Source organism: Gigantopelta aegis, chromosome 11 (genome assembly GCF_016097555.1).
Source record: "Gigantopelta aegis isolate Gae_Host chromosome 11, Gae_host_genome, whole genome shotgun sequence".
NCBI lineage: Eukaryota > Metazoa > Mollusca > Gastropoda > Neomphalida > Peltospiridae > Gigantopelta > Gigantopelta aegis.
This window is the reverse complement of record NC_054709.1, coordinates 27706294-27728324: the sequence shown is the minus strand read 5'-3', so window position 1 is coordinate 27728324 and position 22031 is coordinate 27706294. Positions and strand designations below refer to the sequence as shown.

Here is a 22031-nt window from a genome sequence, read left to right as displayed (position 1 = left end):
ATGTAGTGGGTTTCCTCTCTAAGACTTTGTCAAAATTACCAAATGTTTAACATCCAATAGCCGATGGTTAATAAGTCAGTTTTTGCTTTAGTAGTATCGTTGAACAAAACAAACTTTTTAAAGGTGCAGACCCTAGATTCAGTGCATGAAAATGGACACTAAGTTTAGTTAATATATAAACCTTTAAAACATCTGGATATGGTTATAACAGAAAGAAGCTAAAGTCTGTGATGTTTAAAGGGTGAAATATCATTTTAAAAATAACTAGAGCTTGGTTCGATAACCATTACTTCTCAGACATATGTTTATTTTAACAATTATAAAAAAATTATTTTGTCTACCGTATATCTTCACCTATAAGTCGAATTGTTTTCACCCAAAAATTATTTTATAATTTAGGGGGTCGACTTATAAGAGGGTAAAACAATTTCACCCAAAAATATTACCGTTTTGGGGATTATTTTACAAGTTATATTGTTGAATTATGCCCTGTATTTATACTCAAATATGTTAATTTGACACATTTATTTTTTATAACCTTTTTTTTTTTGCCATTAGAATGGTTTTGGTTATGTGAAAAGGCATGCGATGATCTCACTCACGTGCCAAGACAACAGTTCACTTAGTTAAAATAACATATTTCGTTTTGATGCTAAGTAGTTTGATTGGAATATTGTGATGTACAAAATGTGAAAACTGAAGTTTGTAAAATAGTTTTCTTTTGTTCAAATATTGTACATTATTGTTCTCATGTGCTGAAAATAAGAAATACTTCAATATTTATAAGTTGTTTTTCATGGGTCAACTTATAAACGGGTCAATAAAAAAATATGTTTTCAGGGCTTGAAAGTAGGGACTCGACTTATAGCCGAGATCGACTTACAGGCAAATATACGGTATGTTATAAAAAAAACATTAACATTAACATCCAATAGGCAATGCTTAATAATTCAATGTGCTTTAGTTTACATGGGTTTTTTTTTAATAAAACACTTTAACTTTGATGAATTTAAAAAAAAATGTTTTAGTTTTTTTTCCTATCAGAACCAATACCTCTGACATCAAACACTTTGGTATGTATTGTCCTACCGTATATCTTCGCCTGTAAGTCGATCTCGGCTATAAGTCGAGTCCCTAATTTCAAGCCCTGAAAACGTATTTTTTTATTGACCCGTTTATAAGTCGACCCATGAAAAACTACTTATAAATATTGAAATATTTCTTATTTTCAGCACATGAGAACAATAATATTTGAACAAAAGAAAATTATTTTACAAACTTCGGTTTTCACGTTTTGTACATCGCAATATGATCAGACTATTCCAATCAAACTATCATTATTACATAGCATCAAAACGAAATATTCCCTTAGTAGAGAGTGAAAGCTGTTTGACTGTTACTGTATAGTACTGTACAGATGGTTTTGTGCACAGACAACAACTTTATTTATAAACACTGACAACAGATCACTACGATAAAACTGAAAGTATCACGTTTTGCCGCCATATTAATACATGTAAGGAGGATAACTCTGGAAAGTACACTGGTTTTTGTACCAAATGATGTGTGTCCCTATTGCTCTAGATAAGTGAACTGCAGAGATCAGTCTATTTTAAGGGAAAGCTCAGTAATATTCATGAAGTTAATCACCGCCAAAACATTGTTTGAACAACCATTAATGCCAGTGACCAGATTTCAAAATAAACTCAGGCAACAGGTAGTTAGTATTGTTTACATTTTTACTATTAGTGATGACTGTTAATTTAACTAAGTGGACTGTTGTCTTGGCATGTGAGTGAGATCGTACGCCTTTTCGCATAACCAAAACCGGTCTAATGCCAAAAAAAATAGGTTATAAAAAATAAATGTGTCAAATTAACATATTTGAGTATAAATACATGGCATACTTCAACAATAAAACTTGTAAAATAATCCCCAAAACAGTAATATTTTTTGGTGAAATTTTTTTACCCTCTTATAAGTCGACCCCCCAAGTTATAAAATAATTTTTGGGTGAAAAAAATTCGACTTATAGGCGAAGATATACGGTATTTGTTTTATTCTTCAGTAACTTTCATTTCACTCAACATATAAGGTAATAAGAATAACAAATAACAAAAATCGGTTCTTTCTTTAACTTTATTAACATGTCTATATCCAAAAGAGGTTCAGGCACAAAAATATGTTAAAGGGACGGACCCTAGTTTTTAAACACTGAGGCATATTTTTCACTGTTAGAGCCGTTTACGATCACTGAAATCAAACATTACTTATATTTTATTTTTTAGATTATTAATTTCCATAAAACCGAAGTGTTTCTGGTCATCCTGGTGTTTATAGCACCAAAAATTGCATGTTTCATATTTATAAAAACGCACATGCGTCTGAGAAGTAGCAGTGTTCTCGCTGGCCAGAAATTAAAGGAGGGCGGCCACCACCACCCCACTCCCCACCCACAAAAAAATCCAAACATGTTTAAAAAACTAATAACAAAATAAAAAAATTAAAAAAATCCGACCCAACCCGACCTGACCCGATGAACAAAACGAATGTGAACTAGAACCGTTGGTTAAAACACTTTTATATACATTAATGGGTAATGTGGGTTGCACTTTGCTACTGTAGCGATTTATAAATTCAAGTTCTAGTCTATTTTTAAGGATATTTCCTGTTTTAACATCACAGACTTTTCTTTCATTCTATTGTAACTTTATCTAAGTGTGTTACAGGTTTATAAATTAACTAAACTTAGTGTCCATTTTTTTAACGGGTTAATTGTAGGTCTGCGCCTTTAATGTTTTTTCATATCCTTTATTTCCAGTAAATGGCGCCTGGTCTAAATGGTCCCAATGGGGTAGGTGTCAGATGGTCGGAACTGACCAAACAGGCGAAGAGTGTTGGTGTCGCCATAGAAACTGTGATAGCCCAAAACCTTACTACGGGGGCCGACCGTGTGTTGGTCAGAGTGTTGAGGTCACTAATTGTACAGGTGAGTATTCTCACTGGTTTTAACTGGTTTTGACTAGTTTTAATTGGTTTTAACTAGTTTTAACTGGTTTTTAAATAGTTTTAACTTTTGGCCATTATAATCTTAGGCTTGAAGACTAACAGATTGTCAAAGTCTGACATGGGTGGAGTTTGACAAGTGGGTGGAGTCAGTCAAGTAGGTGGAGTCTTTAATTAAAAAAAAGTGAGTGGAGTTTGCAAAAAGTGGGTGGAGTTATAATTCATGTGTTTTTTAAGTTTTCTGATGATTTTTTTTCATTCTCGTTCATATCAACTACAAGTAGGTGGAGTCTTTATATAGTGGGTGGAGTTTGTAAAATGTAGGTGAGAGTTATGTATGTTTTTTTAATTAATCAGTTGTCTGATGATTTTTTTTTTTTTTTCTGGTTAATATCAACTACAAAATTTAAAAAAACAAAAAAAACAATTATTGTTGCTATGGTTACAGTTCATGGCAACTGGACCCAGTGGTCTCAATGGTCTCGCTGTTCCAAGTCGTGTGGTTATGCGGTCAAACATCGAGAGCGACACTGCAGTAACCCGAGCCCGAAGTTTGGTGGAAGTGTTTGCGTGGGAAGAGCGTTGGATAGCCAGTATTGTAAAGGAAGCTTGGAGTGTCCATGTGAGTATTTTATTCATTCATTCATTCATTCATATTCAGGGACGGGACTTAACCCAGTGATAAAACGTTCGTTTGATGTGCGGTCGGTCTAGGATCGATCCCCATCAGTGGACCCATTGGGTTATTTCTCGTTCCAGCCAGTGCTCCACAACTGGTGTAACAAAGGCTGTGGTATGTACTATCCTGTCTGTGGGATGGTGCATATAAAAGATCCCTTGCTGCTAATTGAAAAGAGTAGCTCATGAAGTGGCAACAGCGGGTTTCCTCTCTCAATACCTGTGTGATCCTTAACCATATGTCTGACGCCATATAACCGTAAATAAAATGTGTTGAGAGCGTTGTTAAATAAAACATTTCCATCGTCATTAAAAAAAAAAAATTGGTCATTCCAACCAGTGCACCACAACTGGACAAAGGCCATGGTATGTGCTTTCCTGCCTGTGGGAATGTGCATATAAAAGATCCCTTGCTTCATTAGGAAAAATGTAGCGGGTTTCCTCTGACGACTATGAGTCAGAATTACCAAATGTTTGACATTCGTGGTGTTAAACAAAAACAAACTTCGTTAATATTTATTTTCATGCTCGTGTTTCTAAATACACTCATCTTTTACTAGTCACATTACGGTATGGCATTGTTGTCTGTTCATCCGTACATCCATTTGTTTGAACGTATGGCCATAAAGTGTTTGTTTATCTTTCTTATTAATCCATTTAGGATTATCAAACATTGCATGCAAGTACGCCTTGGGATGGTGATATGTTGTGTACCATAACTAACTTCCGACGCCATATAACCGTAAATAAAATGTTTTGAGTCGGTCGTTAAATAAACCATTTCCTTGTACCATAACTAGGTCACCGTGACCTACTTTTCATACATTACAGCGCATTAACGGAAATCTTTGTCCAGGCCATATCTTCCTTATCAATTCATAATGTTTAAATATCTGTTACATTCATTACAACATAACGTCATCCTATTGGTCCAGACGTAGCAACGGAGTTTGTTCATTTCTTGATGAACGTAAAAATTATGTTGTCAGGGAACGTCATATGTGATGACATCATTTTAAATGGGCAAGTTGTCTTGTTTTTGTTATTGTTTATGGACCAACAATAATTCAAAATAAAGTATGAAGTTTTAGCAAATATGATTTAAATTTAATTATAAGTATTGTCTGTTATTTCTTTTACGTTCATCTGGGTATAAAAAAAAAAAATTCAACCACTAACTTATGGGAATTCTCCATTTAAAAGTTCTGATCCATATTGCACATATCTGCGATACAAAATAAATGTATTACACGGTTCCAAAATGTCTTTATCACTATAGTAAGATTGTAATAAATATGTAATAAATAAAATACTGAACTAGGTTGCCTGTTTTACCATTGTTTATGAAACACGTGAACAGTGTTGGTATCTGACTCGCTTTCATTCGTCAGATACCAAAACTGTTCACTTAATTCATAAAATTAGTATGACAGGCAAATTATATTTGTGTTATCCAAAATAACGAATGATGTTCCAGTGTTCGAGATTAAAAATTTTAGGCAGTATCCCAGTTGGATACTAACATTTTAAAATCTGGTATCCCACTTAAATGAAATTCATAAATAACATCATAACAAACTTAGATGACACTGTTCTCGTTTCCAGTCTATTGCTACACCACAATCGAGATCGCGGAATTCGTGAAATTCGCAATCAAACAGAATCGGCAAAAAGATTTCCTGCATCTATTTTTGAGTAATACTGATGTTAATTAATATATAGCAGTAATCTATAAGTGTTTCTGACATTACTAATGATAAACCTACCTGTATCAATTTTCAGCAGATGTGGAATCAATATTTTAAATAAAGTTAGAAGGGAGGAAACATTCAAGAAAAACAATAGTGACATAGCAGTTCCCAGTCTACTGCTACTCCGCTATTGCTCCAGTGTAGCATTAGACTGGGTACAAGTTGGGGGAGATATTGTTATGGCGTAACATTAGACTGGGTACGAGCTCGAAAATACTGTTACTTTATCAGTAAATGACGACTTTCATTGTTTCAGCGAAAAATAAAAACACAGGATTAAAAAAAAAACACCATTGTATAGCATCCCTGTAGGATACTGGGTTATTGAAGTCTGGTATTCAAAATTAAATTCTGGTATCCCCGGGATATTGGGATACCGTTAATCTTGAACACTGCTTTTCTCACCAACAAGAGTGTAAGAAAGTCCCTTTAACTTTTCACTGTGATTTTCCTAGCGACTCCTATCAATGGCAAGTGGTCTCACTGGTCTGGCTGGAGTAAGTGCACGTATCGCTGTAACGGGGGAATCCAGACACGGCGGCGCACATGCGACAAGCCTCTGCCGAGTCGTGGCGGGATTCCGTGCATCGGCAACAAGCAGGAGTGGAGGATGTGCAACACACAGCACTGTGATGGTGAGTGGAGCAAAAACAATGACCTGTACTGAGAGATAGAAATAAATCAGCGCTTGGTATTTTAGACCAAATTTATCAGTGGCCAGGTTAATTTCATTATACTGAGAGAAAAAAGTAAGGCAAAACTTGGTAATTTAGACCAAATTTATTAGTAGCCACATCAGTTTCATTATACTGAAAGAAATAAATAAAACAGGACTTGGTATTTTAGACCAAATTTATCAGTAGCCAGGTTAATTTCATTATACTGAATCGTAATTAAGGCAGCACTTGGTATTTTAGACCAAATTTCAGTTACTATTAATGTCGTAATGTCTGTATAGGGTACAATGTACAAAGATGTACATGTAATTAAGGCAGCTCTTGGCATTTTAGTAAATTTAGACATTTTAGTTACTATGAGTGTCATAAGATGTCATTAAGGCAACACTTAGTATTGTAAACCAAATGTCAGTTACTATTGGTGCCATAATGTCTTTATAAAGTACAAAGACGTAATTAAGGCAACACTTGGTATTTTAGACCAAATTTCAGTTGCTATTTGTGTTGCAATGTCTGTATGAAGTACAACATTATTATTAAGGCAACACTTGGTATTGTAAACCAAATGTTTGTTACTTCTCTTCCCCTCCTTTCCCATCTTTTCCCTTGCCTTGCCTTGCCTTCCCTTGCCATCCCTTTCCTTGACATCCAATAGCCAATGCTCTAGTGGTGTTGTTAAACAAAACAAACTTTCCCCTTCCCTTCCCTTCCCTTCCCTGCCTTCCCCTCCCCTTCCCTTTCCCTTTCCTCTCCTCCCCTTCCTTTCCCTCCCCTCCCCTCCCCTCCCCTCCTCTCCCCTCCCTTTCCCTTTCCCTTTCCCTTTCCCTTTTCACTCTCCTCCCCTCCCCTCCCCTCCCTCCCCTCCCCTCCCCTTCCGTTCCCTTCCCCTCCCCTCCCCTTCCATTCCCTTTCCCTTCCCCTTTCTTTTGCTTTGCATTCCCATAAAATATTTAAAGTTCTCTTTTATTTTCACCCTATTTTCAGAACTATCCAAGATAACTCCATGGACCCAGTGGTTCAAAACCAACTACACCAAGGGAGGCTACTTCGAGCAGCGTTTCAGGTATTTCTGCCGCGCCAACGTTGCCGAAAAGAAAATGATCAAATCGAGCCACGCGAAAACCCAGGGGAGGTTCTGCTTTAGCAACGGGCGCGGGTGTTACAAGCCAGGTGAGTTGCGCAACACCATCACGTCGATGGACACGTTTTCCTCGGTCGATCGTGTGCTCAAAAAGTTCTGTAGATATAGGCGAAAACTCTTCCGCAAGTACTGCAACTGCCGAACTCTCGGCGTCTTCCTCGTGTGTCAGAGGTGTGGCTATGGATGACTAGCGGTGCGTAGGGACGACTTAATTCGGTTGCTAATGATGTCACTGCCAAATTTCACGCCACGTCACCCCCATTAAGTACAGGCAGTGTGGTTGGCTTAACAAATCACTATGAGCAGTTTGTGCAGAACGTTAAACAAAAACAAACAAACATCAACAATAACAACAAGACTTTAAAAAAAAAACACCAATCTTTATTCCTCTGTCATTTGTTCGTAGATGGAAGAAATTTGTGCTGCAGGTTGGATATGAAATTTATGCTGCAGGTTGCTTATGAAATTTATGCTACATGATGCATATGAAATATATGTTGCAGGTGACATGAGATATATAGAGTACAGGTTGCATATGAAATGTATGCTGCAGATGTCATGAAATATATGCTGCAGGTGACATATGAGATTATATGTAGAGTACAGGTTGCATATAAAATGTATGTTGCAGATAACATATGAAATATATGCTGCAAGTGACATGAAATACATTCTGCAGGCTACACAAGAGAAAAAAAAAGAGCTGCAAATGAAATACATGCTGCAGGTTACGTATGAAATATATGTTGCAAGGTAATATGAAAAATATGCCTTAAGTGACATGTACAATATAGAGCAGGATACATATGAAATATATACTGCAGCCTAGATAATGAGTGATATTTCCAACTTCAGTTGGCAGCGGAAGTACAAGCTGGCAATATTCTGGGTGTTCAACTGGTATATTCTGTGATTAACTATAAAGAAAGAGCTTCAAGGTGAAGCAGTTTTTGTGTAGAGATGATTTATCTCATGAATATTCATAACACTAATTGCAACCTGCATGTTGAATCATTCTTCATGGTTGACCAACATTCACGAGATTTTAATTTATTTTTTACTTGGAGAATTTGGGAGCAACTTTTATAAAGATGGCAGTCCATCATAGATGTTTCCATGGTTATAGTTGGAGACTGTGAGTGAATTTTAGAAAACTTGCAGTCCAATAATAGATTTGTTTCCATAGTCAGAGCACTGGAGAATGTAGTAAATTTGAGAAACATTGCAGTCTATTTTTAGACTTGTTTCCATGGTTACAGCTGGAGGATGGGAGTGTATTTCTGAAAGGTTGTAGTCCCATTATAAATGTGTTTCCATGGTTACAGTTGTCCGTCTGAAGAATGGGAAGAAATCCTGAACTGTAGCTAAATGCAGTTCAGTGACAACATATGGATGAACTGAATGGCAGCATGAAACATTATATATTTATTAATCTCGTATATCTGCACAACAATGTATCATAGATGATGGCCCACCGTAACAACACCATGATGGGTTCAGTATGTTATTCTAGCACCGATATAGTCAAACTGGTAGTCGTCCCTATAGGCAGACATTTTCTTATTTCAAATAGACTTGGACACAGAACTTGCATTTATTTTAGCATGGAAGACAATTATAGCGATATAGCACCGCTAGTTACAATGTGTAGAGCAGCGTGACACACCTTGGTGAATGAATAGTCCAATCAGTTCGCAGATTGCATGTTTGCACGATCAAGACAGATGTATTGAGTATTTTGATTGGATGAGTGACTACATTGGAAGGCCAAGTATGCTCTTTTTGTGTTATATATGGATGGATGTGACATTTTCAGCAGTGTTGAAAAACCTTTTTTCTGGATTTTTTTTTTTTTTTTTTTTTTTTTTTGTGATAGACTTTCTTGTCCTTTTTATTTGCTGGAAGAGTTAACAGTATGTTCTGTTTATGGGACTCTTGTCCCAAGTTCACACAGTACAGTTTGTTTTTTGCTTTTTTTTCCCCCCTCTACAAATGGAATATTATTCGAATGATATTTAGTTGGAAAGACTGCCCAAAAAACACAACAAAAAGGGCAGATAACCCAGTGCAATATTTAGTGGTACAGCTAGACTGAACACTCAGGAATGATTGACTGGAATGCACAGTTGTATATTTATATCACGCATGACCTAGGTGCCAGTCTGTGCATGCTAGATGTCGTGAGTGCATGTTTCCATGGAGATGACCTATACTTGAGCTGATCGGCATGATTCTGGATGAAGATGAAGAAGTGTGTTCTAAGCAATTGTGTATATCTTTGTGTAAATATCAAGTGGGAGTTATGTCCCCTTGTTCGGGAGTTATGTCCCCTTGTTTAGGAGTTATGTCCCCTTGTTTGAGAGCAATATCCTGTCATTTGTTCTCTTGCTTGGGAGTTCTTTCTCCTTGTTAGGGAATAATGTCCACTTGTTTAGGAGTTATATTCCCTTTATTGGGAGTTATGCTTCCTTGTTTAGGAGTTATATTCTCTTCATTGAATTATGTCCCCTTGTTTGGGAGTTATGTCCCCTTCACGAGGAGCTGCATGAAACTGGACATCAATGCAGATGACTGACTGTTTTCGCCGATGTTGAGAAACCTATGGAGAAGTATTAATGATTACTGTAATTTGTATATTTATTGTACATTATGTAAGTGTGACATATCAGATACAGGCAAGTTCAATTAGTTGTTCAATAGATGCAAGTGAATTTAAAAAGAAATAATTCTTTTAAAAAGCTACAGATGTAAATGAATGTTTGTAATGTTTTTCTTCACATCCAATTCAAGTTATTTTTTGCATTCCGGTTCATAATATTTGCTTTACTTTGTTATATATAGATGCTAATTATTAATTTGTTTTATGAATTATTTAAAAGCAGTTTTGCTTAGCTAATGAAATTAAAATAAAATAATCCAGTTCAAATATTCTTCTCAAACCTAGCCAGACAGTGAGCACATGGTTATCTCCCCCTGGTGATTATCTCCCCTTATGATTATCTTCCCTATGGCATTTTATGAGAACAAACCTCCCATCAGCATATTCACATGGAAGACAAAAATGAATAATGGTGTTTCCATCTATGTAAGGGTTTTTTGTGGTCTTTTAATGTAATACGTCATGGGGAGAAAACTCATTTTATATGACACATTTGTCCCATTATAATCAAATTAAAGGGAGTTAACTATGTCACTGTTTGCTATGAGGCTCAGTTTGAATAGAGTATTTAGCAGTCTTCATTCTGTTGCGTCATTCAGAAAAAGAACAATACAATCAATAGTTACAATATATATACATGTATATACATACATACATAAATATATATATACATACATACACATAAATATATATATATATATGTTTTCTGCTGAAAAGTCTTTCGAACAACTAATTAAATTTAGGTTCCTATAACAAATTAGGTTTGTTTACGATGACTGGAGATCTGATTTATCTTGATGCAATGTCTGTGTTCAGGAGATCATGTTTATTCCATGAATTGTCATTGCATTTCCCAACATCTTTATTGTCTCCTATTTCTGTACGTGTGAAAGCATTTATTGTCCTCCCACATAAAAGAGTGAAATACCGTAGATCCTGAAATTAATGCGATCATAATATTAATGCGAAAAATACAAGTTTGTGTTATTAGGGTGTTATTCGCATTAATAATATGACGCATTTATTTCTATGTTTCATCCAGCAATAGTCCAGAAAGCTATGTCACACACTATTAAAACAAACAAAGATTAAAATTCTATTACATTTATAAAACAACTGGAGCACAATTCATCATAGGCAAGACAGACTAATTGTCTAATAGTCTAGCAAAAGCTGACACGAATCACCGCGCGTGAATGGTTTTTAGCCCGCTAATCTTGAGGTCGGTCATTTTTTTTTCTTTACTGTTCAGTACGCTGCAACGTTGTCGGCATATTTTAAGAAGATATAGTTGTAAAGTAAAGTTGAAAACTACACAGACTTGTATTCCATAGGGAGGTCACTCGTATTAATTTCATGTCGCATTTTACTCTGCTCACCGTCTCTCGCATTAATTTAGGGAAGCGTTAATTTCAGGATCTACAGTAGTCTGTTTCCTGGATGTTCACAAAGTTAGAAACCACATTAACAGTGATAGAACCTTTATGTTTGTGTATATTCTGCTAAGATAGATGGACAAAGGAAGTAAATAAAACTTGTTCAAAGTCGTTAGTATCAAGTTATAGTAACGTTATTGAAAAGGGGATAAATGTTTGGTGGTATTGAGCAAATGATCAAACATGACTAAATTATTACTACGGGTTTATTTTTACCTGTTTCAAAAGACATTAAAAGACAAAGTTGCAAATACCCAGTTTTATAAAATTATTAGGTGGGGGTGGGGGAGGAGGAGGAGGGGATTGAAAAATTAAACAAAAGTTTTGTAAGACTGAGTTGCCAGTGTATTTGGGTATGGTAATAATAATAATTATTATTATTATTATTGTGGGGTTAGGGGGGTTTTGGGGTTGTTGTTTTTTTGTTGTTTTTTTGTTTTTTCAAGAGGAGCAGACTGAATTATTCTTACAAAATACTAGTAAATAATGCACAAATTTCTTTCTCTTTGTTTTAAATATATCAGCTTATAGTAATGATATTTTTTAAATATAAAATATATGACAGAAATATGTCATCATAGTTCTACAACATTTAACTGTAGATATTCAGTTGTGTGTCAATATTTTTGGTACCAAACTGTATCAATGGATGCTAGTAGTTAAAAATATGTATTGTCAGCCAGTTAGGGAGAAATCAGTATTTTATATTTCATTTGTTGTGTATCTGTCTTATTTATTATTATTACTGTGTATTGTTATGTTATTTAAAGGCTGTTCAAGAATGATCATATGGGATGGAGTGGGATGAAGTGATGTGGGGGTAGTGAGGGATGGTTTGTGGTGATGAGTGGTGGGGTGTGGAGTTGTGAATTGGGTGATTGGGATGGGGTCAGGTGGGGAGTTGTGAATTGAATGATAGGATGGGGTAGTGTGGGTGGGGAGTTGTGAAAACATTACTAAAACCACTAGACAATTGGGCAATAAAAATTGACATGACATGTATATAATCCACATACGTGCATACTGCATAACAAAAGAAATTCATTAATATCATTGTTAAACACGGGACGTTAACAGCAGTTTGACGTTTGGGGAGGGGTTGTGCACTCACCACACAGATTTGGATTTGGACCTGCTCTCCTCCCCCTCCCCCTTCCCCTCCCCTCCCCCTCCCCCTCTCATATCCTACCTCTCAACTTCCATGTAGTCATTCTTTGAAAAGCCCTGATCTGATGTTCATAAAATTATTAAAATAGCCATTTGTGTATAATATTTTACTGTACAGAGATGCTCAAAATGGCTGAACCGTTAGAAGACTGTTCAGTAAGTTAGTCACGTGACTGTTTTAGTTCATAACGCTGTTATTTGGGTTTTATACATCATCTTAACACACAGATGTCCTCATCCATTTATTTTTGTGTTCATCAACATCAAAAAAATATTTTGTGTTCAGTATATACTAAAGCAAAAACGTTTAGCAGTTTGGTTAATGTGTTTAAAAAGTTTGTTTTGTTTAACGACACCACTAGAGCACATTGATCTATTAATCATCGGCTATTGGATGTCAAACATTGGGTAATTTCAACAGTAAGTCTTTGAAAATGCTTGTGCTAAAAATATGTCATTTGTACTTTATAAGTAATGTCTTTGTATAACCGGTATACATTATCATATGAATAAGAGGGGTGTTGGGGGTGGGGGGGGGGGGGGGGTTCTGGGAAACATTAAAACAATCAATCATATTCATATATATTCAAGTATATAAGTTATGATTGCAATTATCTGAAATGTATATCAACTACAATTATGTCATGTCATTGGTGATACACACACACACACACACACACACACACACACACACGTTCTCAAATCACATTGTGAAGAAGGTTTTTAATCACCAGTTTTAAATGTTTAAATGTTTTCCTGTACAATTACAGTGAAACCTCTCAAAACAGGACCCTCTGTAAACCGGAATTCCACCAAAACCGGACATTTTTTCACGGTCCTTTTTTTTAAATGGATACAGAACTTAACCTCTCTAAACTGGATACCTCTTAATACTGGACATTTTACTTGGTCCTTAGAGTGTCTGGTTTAGAGGGGTTTCTGTGTATAATGTTTTTATTGTGCATCGCCTGTTGGTCAATCCTCAACGTTAATACAAATGTTGATAAATATTGTTTAAAAAAAAATAATAATAAAAAATAAAATTGTTTATCATTTATCAAATCTTGGAAGCTGTTTTGGCTGTTTGAAATTTTCATAACATCAAATAAAAGACATTTGCATTAATTAACTGTTTTTACATTTCATTAATATTTGCTCAAATATGAATGTTTCTGGTAAATCTAGTTAACTTCATTGCTATATTTGCCATTTTAAAGGCATACTGTCGCAGATTTAAGGACCTTATTTCTCTAAAAATGGATAATAAATAAAAATTACATTAATTGGTACAAACCAAATCTAGCCATTGCATCACCTTAACTGAACCATGATGGAGTGAAATCCATGTCAACCCTCTGGGCAATTTTAGTTTTTGAATTATGGACCATTGCCATAATTCAAATATTTTTGCCAAAATATCATTAATAAATGGAGTATGGTGGTTATGAAGATGGTCGAATAAAGTACAATTAGGGACAAATCAAATTATTTTTGTTCAGGTAATACTTTGTTAGACCATTAAATAGGTCAGTGGTCTGTGACAATATGCCTTTAATCCTAAACAGTTTTTAGTCAGTTTTGACAAATCACAAATTTCAGTTAGTGCACATTTCCATAAAGTTGAAAGAAATGAGTCTTAATTTCATTGTTTAACATTTCTTCATTTTATAGGCATCTTCATTTAATTATTATGTATGAAATATATTTTGTTATTTAATACAAGTGTTCAATACATCACTGTACCTTAGTTGTATCATAGACATTGTTACTAAAAATCACACTGTATGACTGCACCTTTACCAGAACCGAATTTGTATGAACCTGTCACTCAAATCTGTTTTCTTCTTCCATTGTTTTTATCAGTGTTTGTCAACTGTAGCTATATGTATGTGCGTTCTTAATTTATCTGTTGAATATGTTAATTCTGTTTATACATGTTTTTGTCAAATATGTTTGTATATTTTATATTTAAAATTGTTTTTGTTTTTTTGCATGTGGTGTATCGTATTCCAGTCAAGACACAGTGACTTTGATGAATATAATTTATATTTTTAATGTGAAATGATAAATAAATAAAATGTTTAACATAAATGACTGGTTTAATTGAAATAGGTCTACTCGTTAACTGTTTAAAATTATATTCTTGAACAAATATATATAATTTTGTTTTTTTGTTAATGTTTTAAAAATAAAATATAATGAATAAAATAAAATAAAATAAAGTTTAAAAAATTTAAATAAAGAAAGGAAATATGGATTTCACTGAATATAAATATAAAAAAAGCACCGTTATCACTGTCCTTCACATTTAAAAATATCAGGCGAGTAATAAATCACTCTCCTCATGGTGAGTGATAAATCACTCACCTCAAGACGAGTTATGAATCACTCACCTAATGGCGGGTGATAAATCACTCACCTCATAAGCTTCACGTGAGTGATTTGCATTCCATGAGAAACATCTTGAGTAAAGCTTGCACACTGGGGTCGGCTGAGGTTAGGCAGTTTTTTTTTCAAACAACCATCATGAGGTGTTGTGTTACCATATTTTAACGTAGATGATGAAAAACGCTTCCAAATTATAAAATTAAGATGTGCTTGGCACCCATGCACAATCACACACCTATGGTGTGAAGGACTGTTATCAAATGTGTATTACAAATATATACAGACAAGTATCCATGGAACACTAGTACCTCCAGTTTTGTGCAATTTGACAGACAAATGAACGGACATATGTATGTAAAGGACAGATAAATCCATTGTACTACACATGATAATTGGCACAATTCAGTTCGGTGTGGTTGGGTAGTGGGTGAGGTAGAAACAAGAGTGTATACGAATATATCAGGGCTCAAAATTGCCTGTGGCCAGGTCGCTAAATGCAACCAATGACCAGTTTGTGCGACTTAAATCAGTAACAAATGTTACACAACCATCGATAAATGTCACAAAAGTCTCAACCACAAATGTCGCAACGATATTTGATTCAAATGTCGCACCGACAAATGTTGCAATATATCAACAACAAATGTCATAATTAACAGGCGTTTTTTATAATTTTTCTTCTCTTTTTTGGTGTCCTTTTAGAGCATTACCCATAGCTCTCACAGGGCGGGACGTAGCCCAGTGGTAAAGCACTCGCTCAATGTGCGGTCTGTCTAGGATCGATCCCCGTCAGTGGACCCATTGGGCTATTTTTCGTTCCAGCCAGTGCACCATGACTGGTATAACAAAGGCCGTGGTATGTACCATTCTGTCTGTGGGATGGTGCATATAAAAGATCTCTTGCTTCTAATAAAAAAGAGTAGCCCATGAAGTGGCGACAGCTGGTTTCCTCTCTCAATATCTGTGTGGTCCATAACCATATGCCTGATGCCATATAACCGTAAATAAAATGTGTTGAGGGCATCGTTAAATAAAACATTACCTTCCTTCCTTCCTTCCCTTGCTGAGCAGGATAGCAGGATCAATCCCCACTGTAGCCTCCTCTAAAATGTTTGACTATTAGCACCTGCTTGGTGGTCTGAATCTGCAGCGTCTAATCTTTATTGTGAATGAGTAGGACATTTGTGGCAGTGAAATTGCAACATTTGTCTTCCAAATGACATATGTCAATTTTGTGACATTTGTGGGCACTACACACACGCGTTAACATGAGGCTATGTTTTGTTATGTGATACCAACAATTATTGCACACCCACTGACAGCCTGCTGTTCAAAATTGGTCAAGCCAAAACATGAGGACTAAAGGCTCAAATCATACATGTTATAACAATCAAGTTATTTATGGAACAGGTATTTCCGGTGTGTAAGACTTCAATAAATGGCATAATTACAGAATTGCTCAATTTACAATTTGTTTAATATATACACTAAATACAGCAACAAAACTTACATTGAAAAACATATACTGCTCAATCTTCGCTAGGAATATTAAAAAAAAAAAACATGTCACAGTCAGGTCAGATCAGGTCATATGGCTTATAGTGCATATCAGAGCAAGCTATTTTAGGGCATGCCTGTCATGGGCGCAAGTGTCGACCCATGCTGGCTCCTCTATCCAGGACATACCTGTTATGTCAAATAAAAAATAAAGCAAATTAATTTAGTTCAGTGGATAACAGATCTATCTGTAATCATGCATTATTATGATGATGTATGGAACATCCAAATTGTGACCTGTTCATGACCTCGGAGCAGCCAGTCATGTGACTTTAAATTGTTATCACACATATATGTGTTAACAGTATGTGTTATCAAAATATAGCAGTAGCGACCTGGTAATCATGCATTATTAGGATGATGTATGGAACATCCAAACTGCATTCTCATTGAGAATATGTTTCACAAATTCAAGATGTGCACAAATTGTTTATCATGACATATATTTGGTATATCTCTAGAGAAAGTTGAGTCGTATATGTACAGTAACATCATTTATCTGTCATCCATCTACAATGATTCATAAAAATAACTCTTTATTGTTTTCTTGCATTATTTTGCACTTCTAAGACAAATAAATGAATAATTTGACAGTTATTAGCATGACCTTTTTATACTGACATGACCTATTATGTTGACAGTACCTATCATGTAGGCATGACCTAGTATTTATTGTTGACTTATTCGTGATTAGGTCATCTATTCATGTTGACACCACATGTCTATGTTGACATGATCTATTCATGTTGACATGTCTCAGCTGACATGACCTTTTCATGTTTGACCTGTTTATGTAGACATGACCTATTCATGTTGACCAGTTTATGTTGTCATGACCTATTTATGTTGTCATGACCTATTCATGTTGTCATGACCTATTCATGTTGACATGACCTATTCATGTAGACATTACACATTCATGTTGACATGACCTATTCATGTTGACAGGACCTATTCATGTTGACCTATTTGTCGACATGACCTATCCATGTTTTCATGACCTATTGATGTTGACATGACCTATTCATGCTGACATGACCTATTCATGCTGACATGCACTATTTATCTGTCTGTGAAGTGTTTCAGTTGTATGCACATGTTGACCATTAAACGACTATCACCAAATGCAAATTATGATGGTCCCATTGTTGTACATAGTTGTTATTTTTGTGAAATAAAAACACTGTCAACGAAAAACTATTTCTCGTTTTGTCTTCTTTGTTTAACTGAGTGAAATGTGGCCTAGTGTTATCGTGCTCGCCTGAGATGTGCTGGATCATAATATCAATTCCTTTCATTTCAACTAATTTTCATTCTTATATCCAATTAAGGTTCAAGCACACTGTTCTGGAAACACACCTCAGTTATCTGGGCTGCCTGTCCAGGACAGTGGGTTAGTTGTTAGTGGGTGTAGTGGTCTTATACCTACCCATTGAGTCGTTAAAACTCGCTCTGGGTGGAAGCAGGCACTGGGCTGCGAACTCTGTACCTACCTGCCTTATGTCCGATGACTGAGGGTTAGTTGTTAGTGGTTAGTGAGAGAGAAGAGGGTGTAGTGGTCTTATACCTACCCATTGAGTCGTTAAAACTCGCTCTGAGTGGAAGCCGGTACCGGGCTGTGAATACTGTACCTACCAGCTTTATGTTCGATGGCTTAACCACCACACCACTGAGGCCGGTAGTGATCTCCTTAAGAGGACCTGATGTGTTTTTCCCATTCCAACCTCCATGCATTAAAGGCCATACTATGTAACGATTTGTGTGTGGAAAAAGGAAAGAAGAATGTTTTATTATAAACACGCAAAATATATTTTAATTATGGTTATGTCACATCAGTGTATGGGAAAAGAAAAGAAGAAATATTTTATTATAAACACGCAAAACATATTTTAATTACGGTTATTTCACATCAGACATTTGATTAAGAACCACACAGATAATGAGAGAGGACACCCACTCAACCATGCCATGAGTTACTCTTTTCAATTAGGGGACGGGACATAGCCAGGTGGTAGAGTGCACGCCTGATGCGCGGTCATTCTCGGATCAATCCCCGTCGGTGGGCCCATTGGAACTATTTCTCATTCCAGTCAGTGCTCCACAACTGGTATATCAAAGACCGTGCTATGTGCTATCCTGTCTGTGGGATGGTGCATATAAAAGATCCCTTGCTACTAATGAAAAAAATGTAATGGGTTTCCTCTCTATGACTGTGTCAAAAATGACCATATGTTTGACATCCAATAGCCGATGATTAATAAATCCATGTTCTCTAGTGGTGTTGTTAAACAAAACAAACTTCTTTTGTTTGATTAATCAATGGTAAAGTGCTTGTTTGATGCACGGTCGGTTTGGGATCGATCCCCATCAGTGGGTCCATTGTGCTATTTCTTGCTCCAGCCAGTGCACCACGACTGGTACATCAAATGCCGTGATATATGCTGTCCTGTCTATGGGATAGTGCATATAAAAAATCCCTTGCTGCTAATCGGAAAGAGTAGCCCATGAAGTGGTGACAGCGGGTTTCCTCCCTCAATATCTGTGTGGTCCTTAACCATATGTCTGATACCATATAACTGTAAATAAAATGTGTTGAGTGTGTCATTAAATAAAACATTTCATTTCTTCATTTTAATTAATAGCAAGGAATCTTTTATATACACCATCCTATAGATAGGATAGCACAAGAAAAAAAATTGATTTATTGATCATCAGCTATTGGATATTAAAAAAGATAATTATGACACAGCTTCAGAGAAAACCTGTTACATTTTCCCATTAGCAGGCAGGATAACACATACCATGGTCTTTGATTTATATACCAGTCATGGTGTTGATAATTAAGAGAAATCTTGCTTCATTTTCCCATTAGCAGCAAGAGATCTTTTATATCTACATTACCACAGAGAGGACAGCACATACCATGGCCTTTGATATACCAATCATGGTGTTGATAATTAAGAGAAATCTTGCTTAATTTTTCCATTAGCAGAAAGGCATCTTTTTTATTCACATTACCACAGACAGGACAACACATACCATGGCCTTTGATATACTAGTCTTGGGGTATTGGTTGGGATGGGAAAAAACAAATGGGTCCACTGATGAGGTTCAATCCTACTTCCCAAGCACCTCAGATCCTCCACTATCCACAGACCAAGTGGCAAAATCTATAGTCCTTCCCCCACTATCCACAGACCAAGTGGCAAAATCTATAGTCCTTCCCCCACTATCCACAGACCAAGTGGCAAAATCTATAGTCCTTCCCCCATATCCACAGACCAAGTCCTATCCCCCCCCACTATCCACAGACCAAGTGGCAAAATCTATAGTCCTTCCCCCACTATCCACAGACCAAGTGGCAAAATCTATAGTCCTTCCCCCACTATCCACAGGCCAAAATCTATAGTCCTTCCCCCACTATCCACAGGCCAAAATCTACAGTCCTTCCCCCACTATCCACAGGCCAAAATCTATAGTCCTTCCCCCACTATCCATGGGCCAAAATCTATAGTCCTTCCAAGTCTCCATTTTTTAAAAATAATTTCAGTTTCATTTGACATACAAAGAAAAGAAAAAGTGCTTTGGAAATAACAAAAAAAGCACTATTTTTGTGTACAATTTAGAAAACAATCAGCTCAGAAATAAATAACTTTTAATAACTATAATTAATCAAAGTAAGTGATATAATGTCCTCATTGGGCTAATTCTGTGCAGCATGGCTGGTATATCAAAGGTCGTGGTACGTGCTATCCTGCCTGTGAGATGGTGCATATAAAAGATCCCTCGCTATTAATGGAAAAATTTAGTGGGTTTCCTGTCTGAGACTATCAAAATTAGCAAATGGTTGACATCCAATAGCCAATGATTAATAAATCCTTGTGTGGTTCGACTGATAAATGTGTCATAGAGAAATCTGTTTCAGGTTATATACATCACAGAGTAATCAATTTTGCTTGTGCTATTTTTCATTGGATGGTTTGGTACTGATGACCTGTTCATCACCTAGGAGCAGCCAGTCATGTCTTTAAATTGTTATCTCACGTATATGTGTTAATAGTATGTGTTACCAAAATATGGCAGTAGCGATCTGGTCATCTTCTAGGATGAGCCAATCATATATCTTTAAATTATTATCACACAAATATGTGCTAACAGTATGTATTATCAAAATATGGCAGTAGCAATCTGGTCATCTCCTAGGATGAGCCAGTCATATGTCTTTAAATTGTTATCACACATATGTGTGTTAACAGTATGTGTTATCAAAATATGGCAACAGCGATCTGGTCATCTAGGATGAGCCAGTCATAATATGTCTTTAAATTGTTATCACACACATGTGTGTTAACAGTATGTGTTATCAAAAATAACACGATGTTCTCACCAACAAGTGTGTATAAGTTATAGGATAAAACACTATAGCTGCCGGATGTCAAATAGAAGTTCATGGAGAAGACCTGATAGTGATTTAGATTCTTCTGTTATGAGCACACAGCAAATTGAGGATCCAACAAGAGCAAGCCCACGGTGAAATTCATAAAATCTCATGAAATCGGCAGCCATCGAGAAATGACAACAGACTTTACCAAAACTACAACAGAAGGTAAATGGATACTCGTATTTCATTTTCATGTTCTATCATCCAGTGTACGTGTTTGTCTTGTCATTACAGCATATACAGTCATAGCAATACATTTTTATTTATGTATTTTATTTAGTTTTTGTTTAAAAACCCAACAAACAACACAATGATAATCACGATGACAATTATAGACGTACCTTCAAAGCCAATTCACACAATTTGCGGATGATTTTTTTTTTTTTTTTTTAATGTCCTGATGAACGTAAAAGAAATAACAAATAATTCTTAATTATTTTAGTTTAGTTTATCGGGTTGTTTTTTGTTGTTTTTTGTTGTTTTTTATTATTTTATTTTATTTTATTTTATTGTTTTTTTATTTTTATTTTATTTGTTTTTTTATTTATTTTTTATTTTTATTTTTATTATTGTTATTATTATCTTCTTTTTTTTCATTTTATTTAATTTTAATTTATCTTTTTTTTTTTTTTTTTTTTTGTATAATTAAAAAAAATATTAAAAAGTTCATTATATTTATTATTATTTATTATTATTATTATTATTATTTAAATTTGTTATAATTTTTAAAATAAAGTTTTTGACCCAGATATCATCTAAGCTAATGGTTGTACATATTAACATGCAATGTGAATGATATCAATACAAATAGTATGTTACAACATATTAATACACAAGGATATCTGAACACCTAGATTTCTGTGATATATAACACTAACAGTGATATGTAACACTAACAGTGATATATAACACTAACGGTGATATGTAACACTAACGGTGATATGTAACACTAACGGTGATATGTAACACTAACGGTGATATGTAACACTAACGGTGATATGTAACACTAACGGTGATATGTAACACTAACGGTGATATATAACACTAACGGTGATATATAACACTAACAGTGATATATAACACTAACAGTGATATATAACACTAACAGTGATATATAACACTAACGGTGA

The 22031-nt window shown here is 35.3% G+C and overlaps 1 protein-coding gene across 1 annotated transcript in view; it reads left to right on the top strand.

Moving 5' to 3' along the window:
- LOC121385126 (semaphorin-5B-like) overlaps nucleotides 1-22031 on the top strand; it is a 109400-nt gene that overhangs the window by 79758 nt on the left and 7611 nt on the right. The window contains exons 14-17 of the mRNA XM_041515664.1: nucleotides 2822-2989; nucleotides 3455-3628; nucleotides 5891-6070; nucleotides 7097-7417. Coding sequence (XP_041371598.1) covers nucleotides 2822-2989; nucleotides 3455-3628; nucleotides 5891-6070; nucleotides 7097-7417 — 843 coding nt within the window. The remainder of the gene's footprint in view (nucleotides 1-2821; nucleotides 2990-3454; nucleotides 3629-5890; nucleotides 6071-7096; nucleotides 7418-22031) is intronic.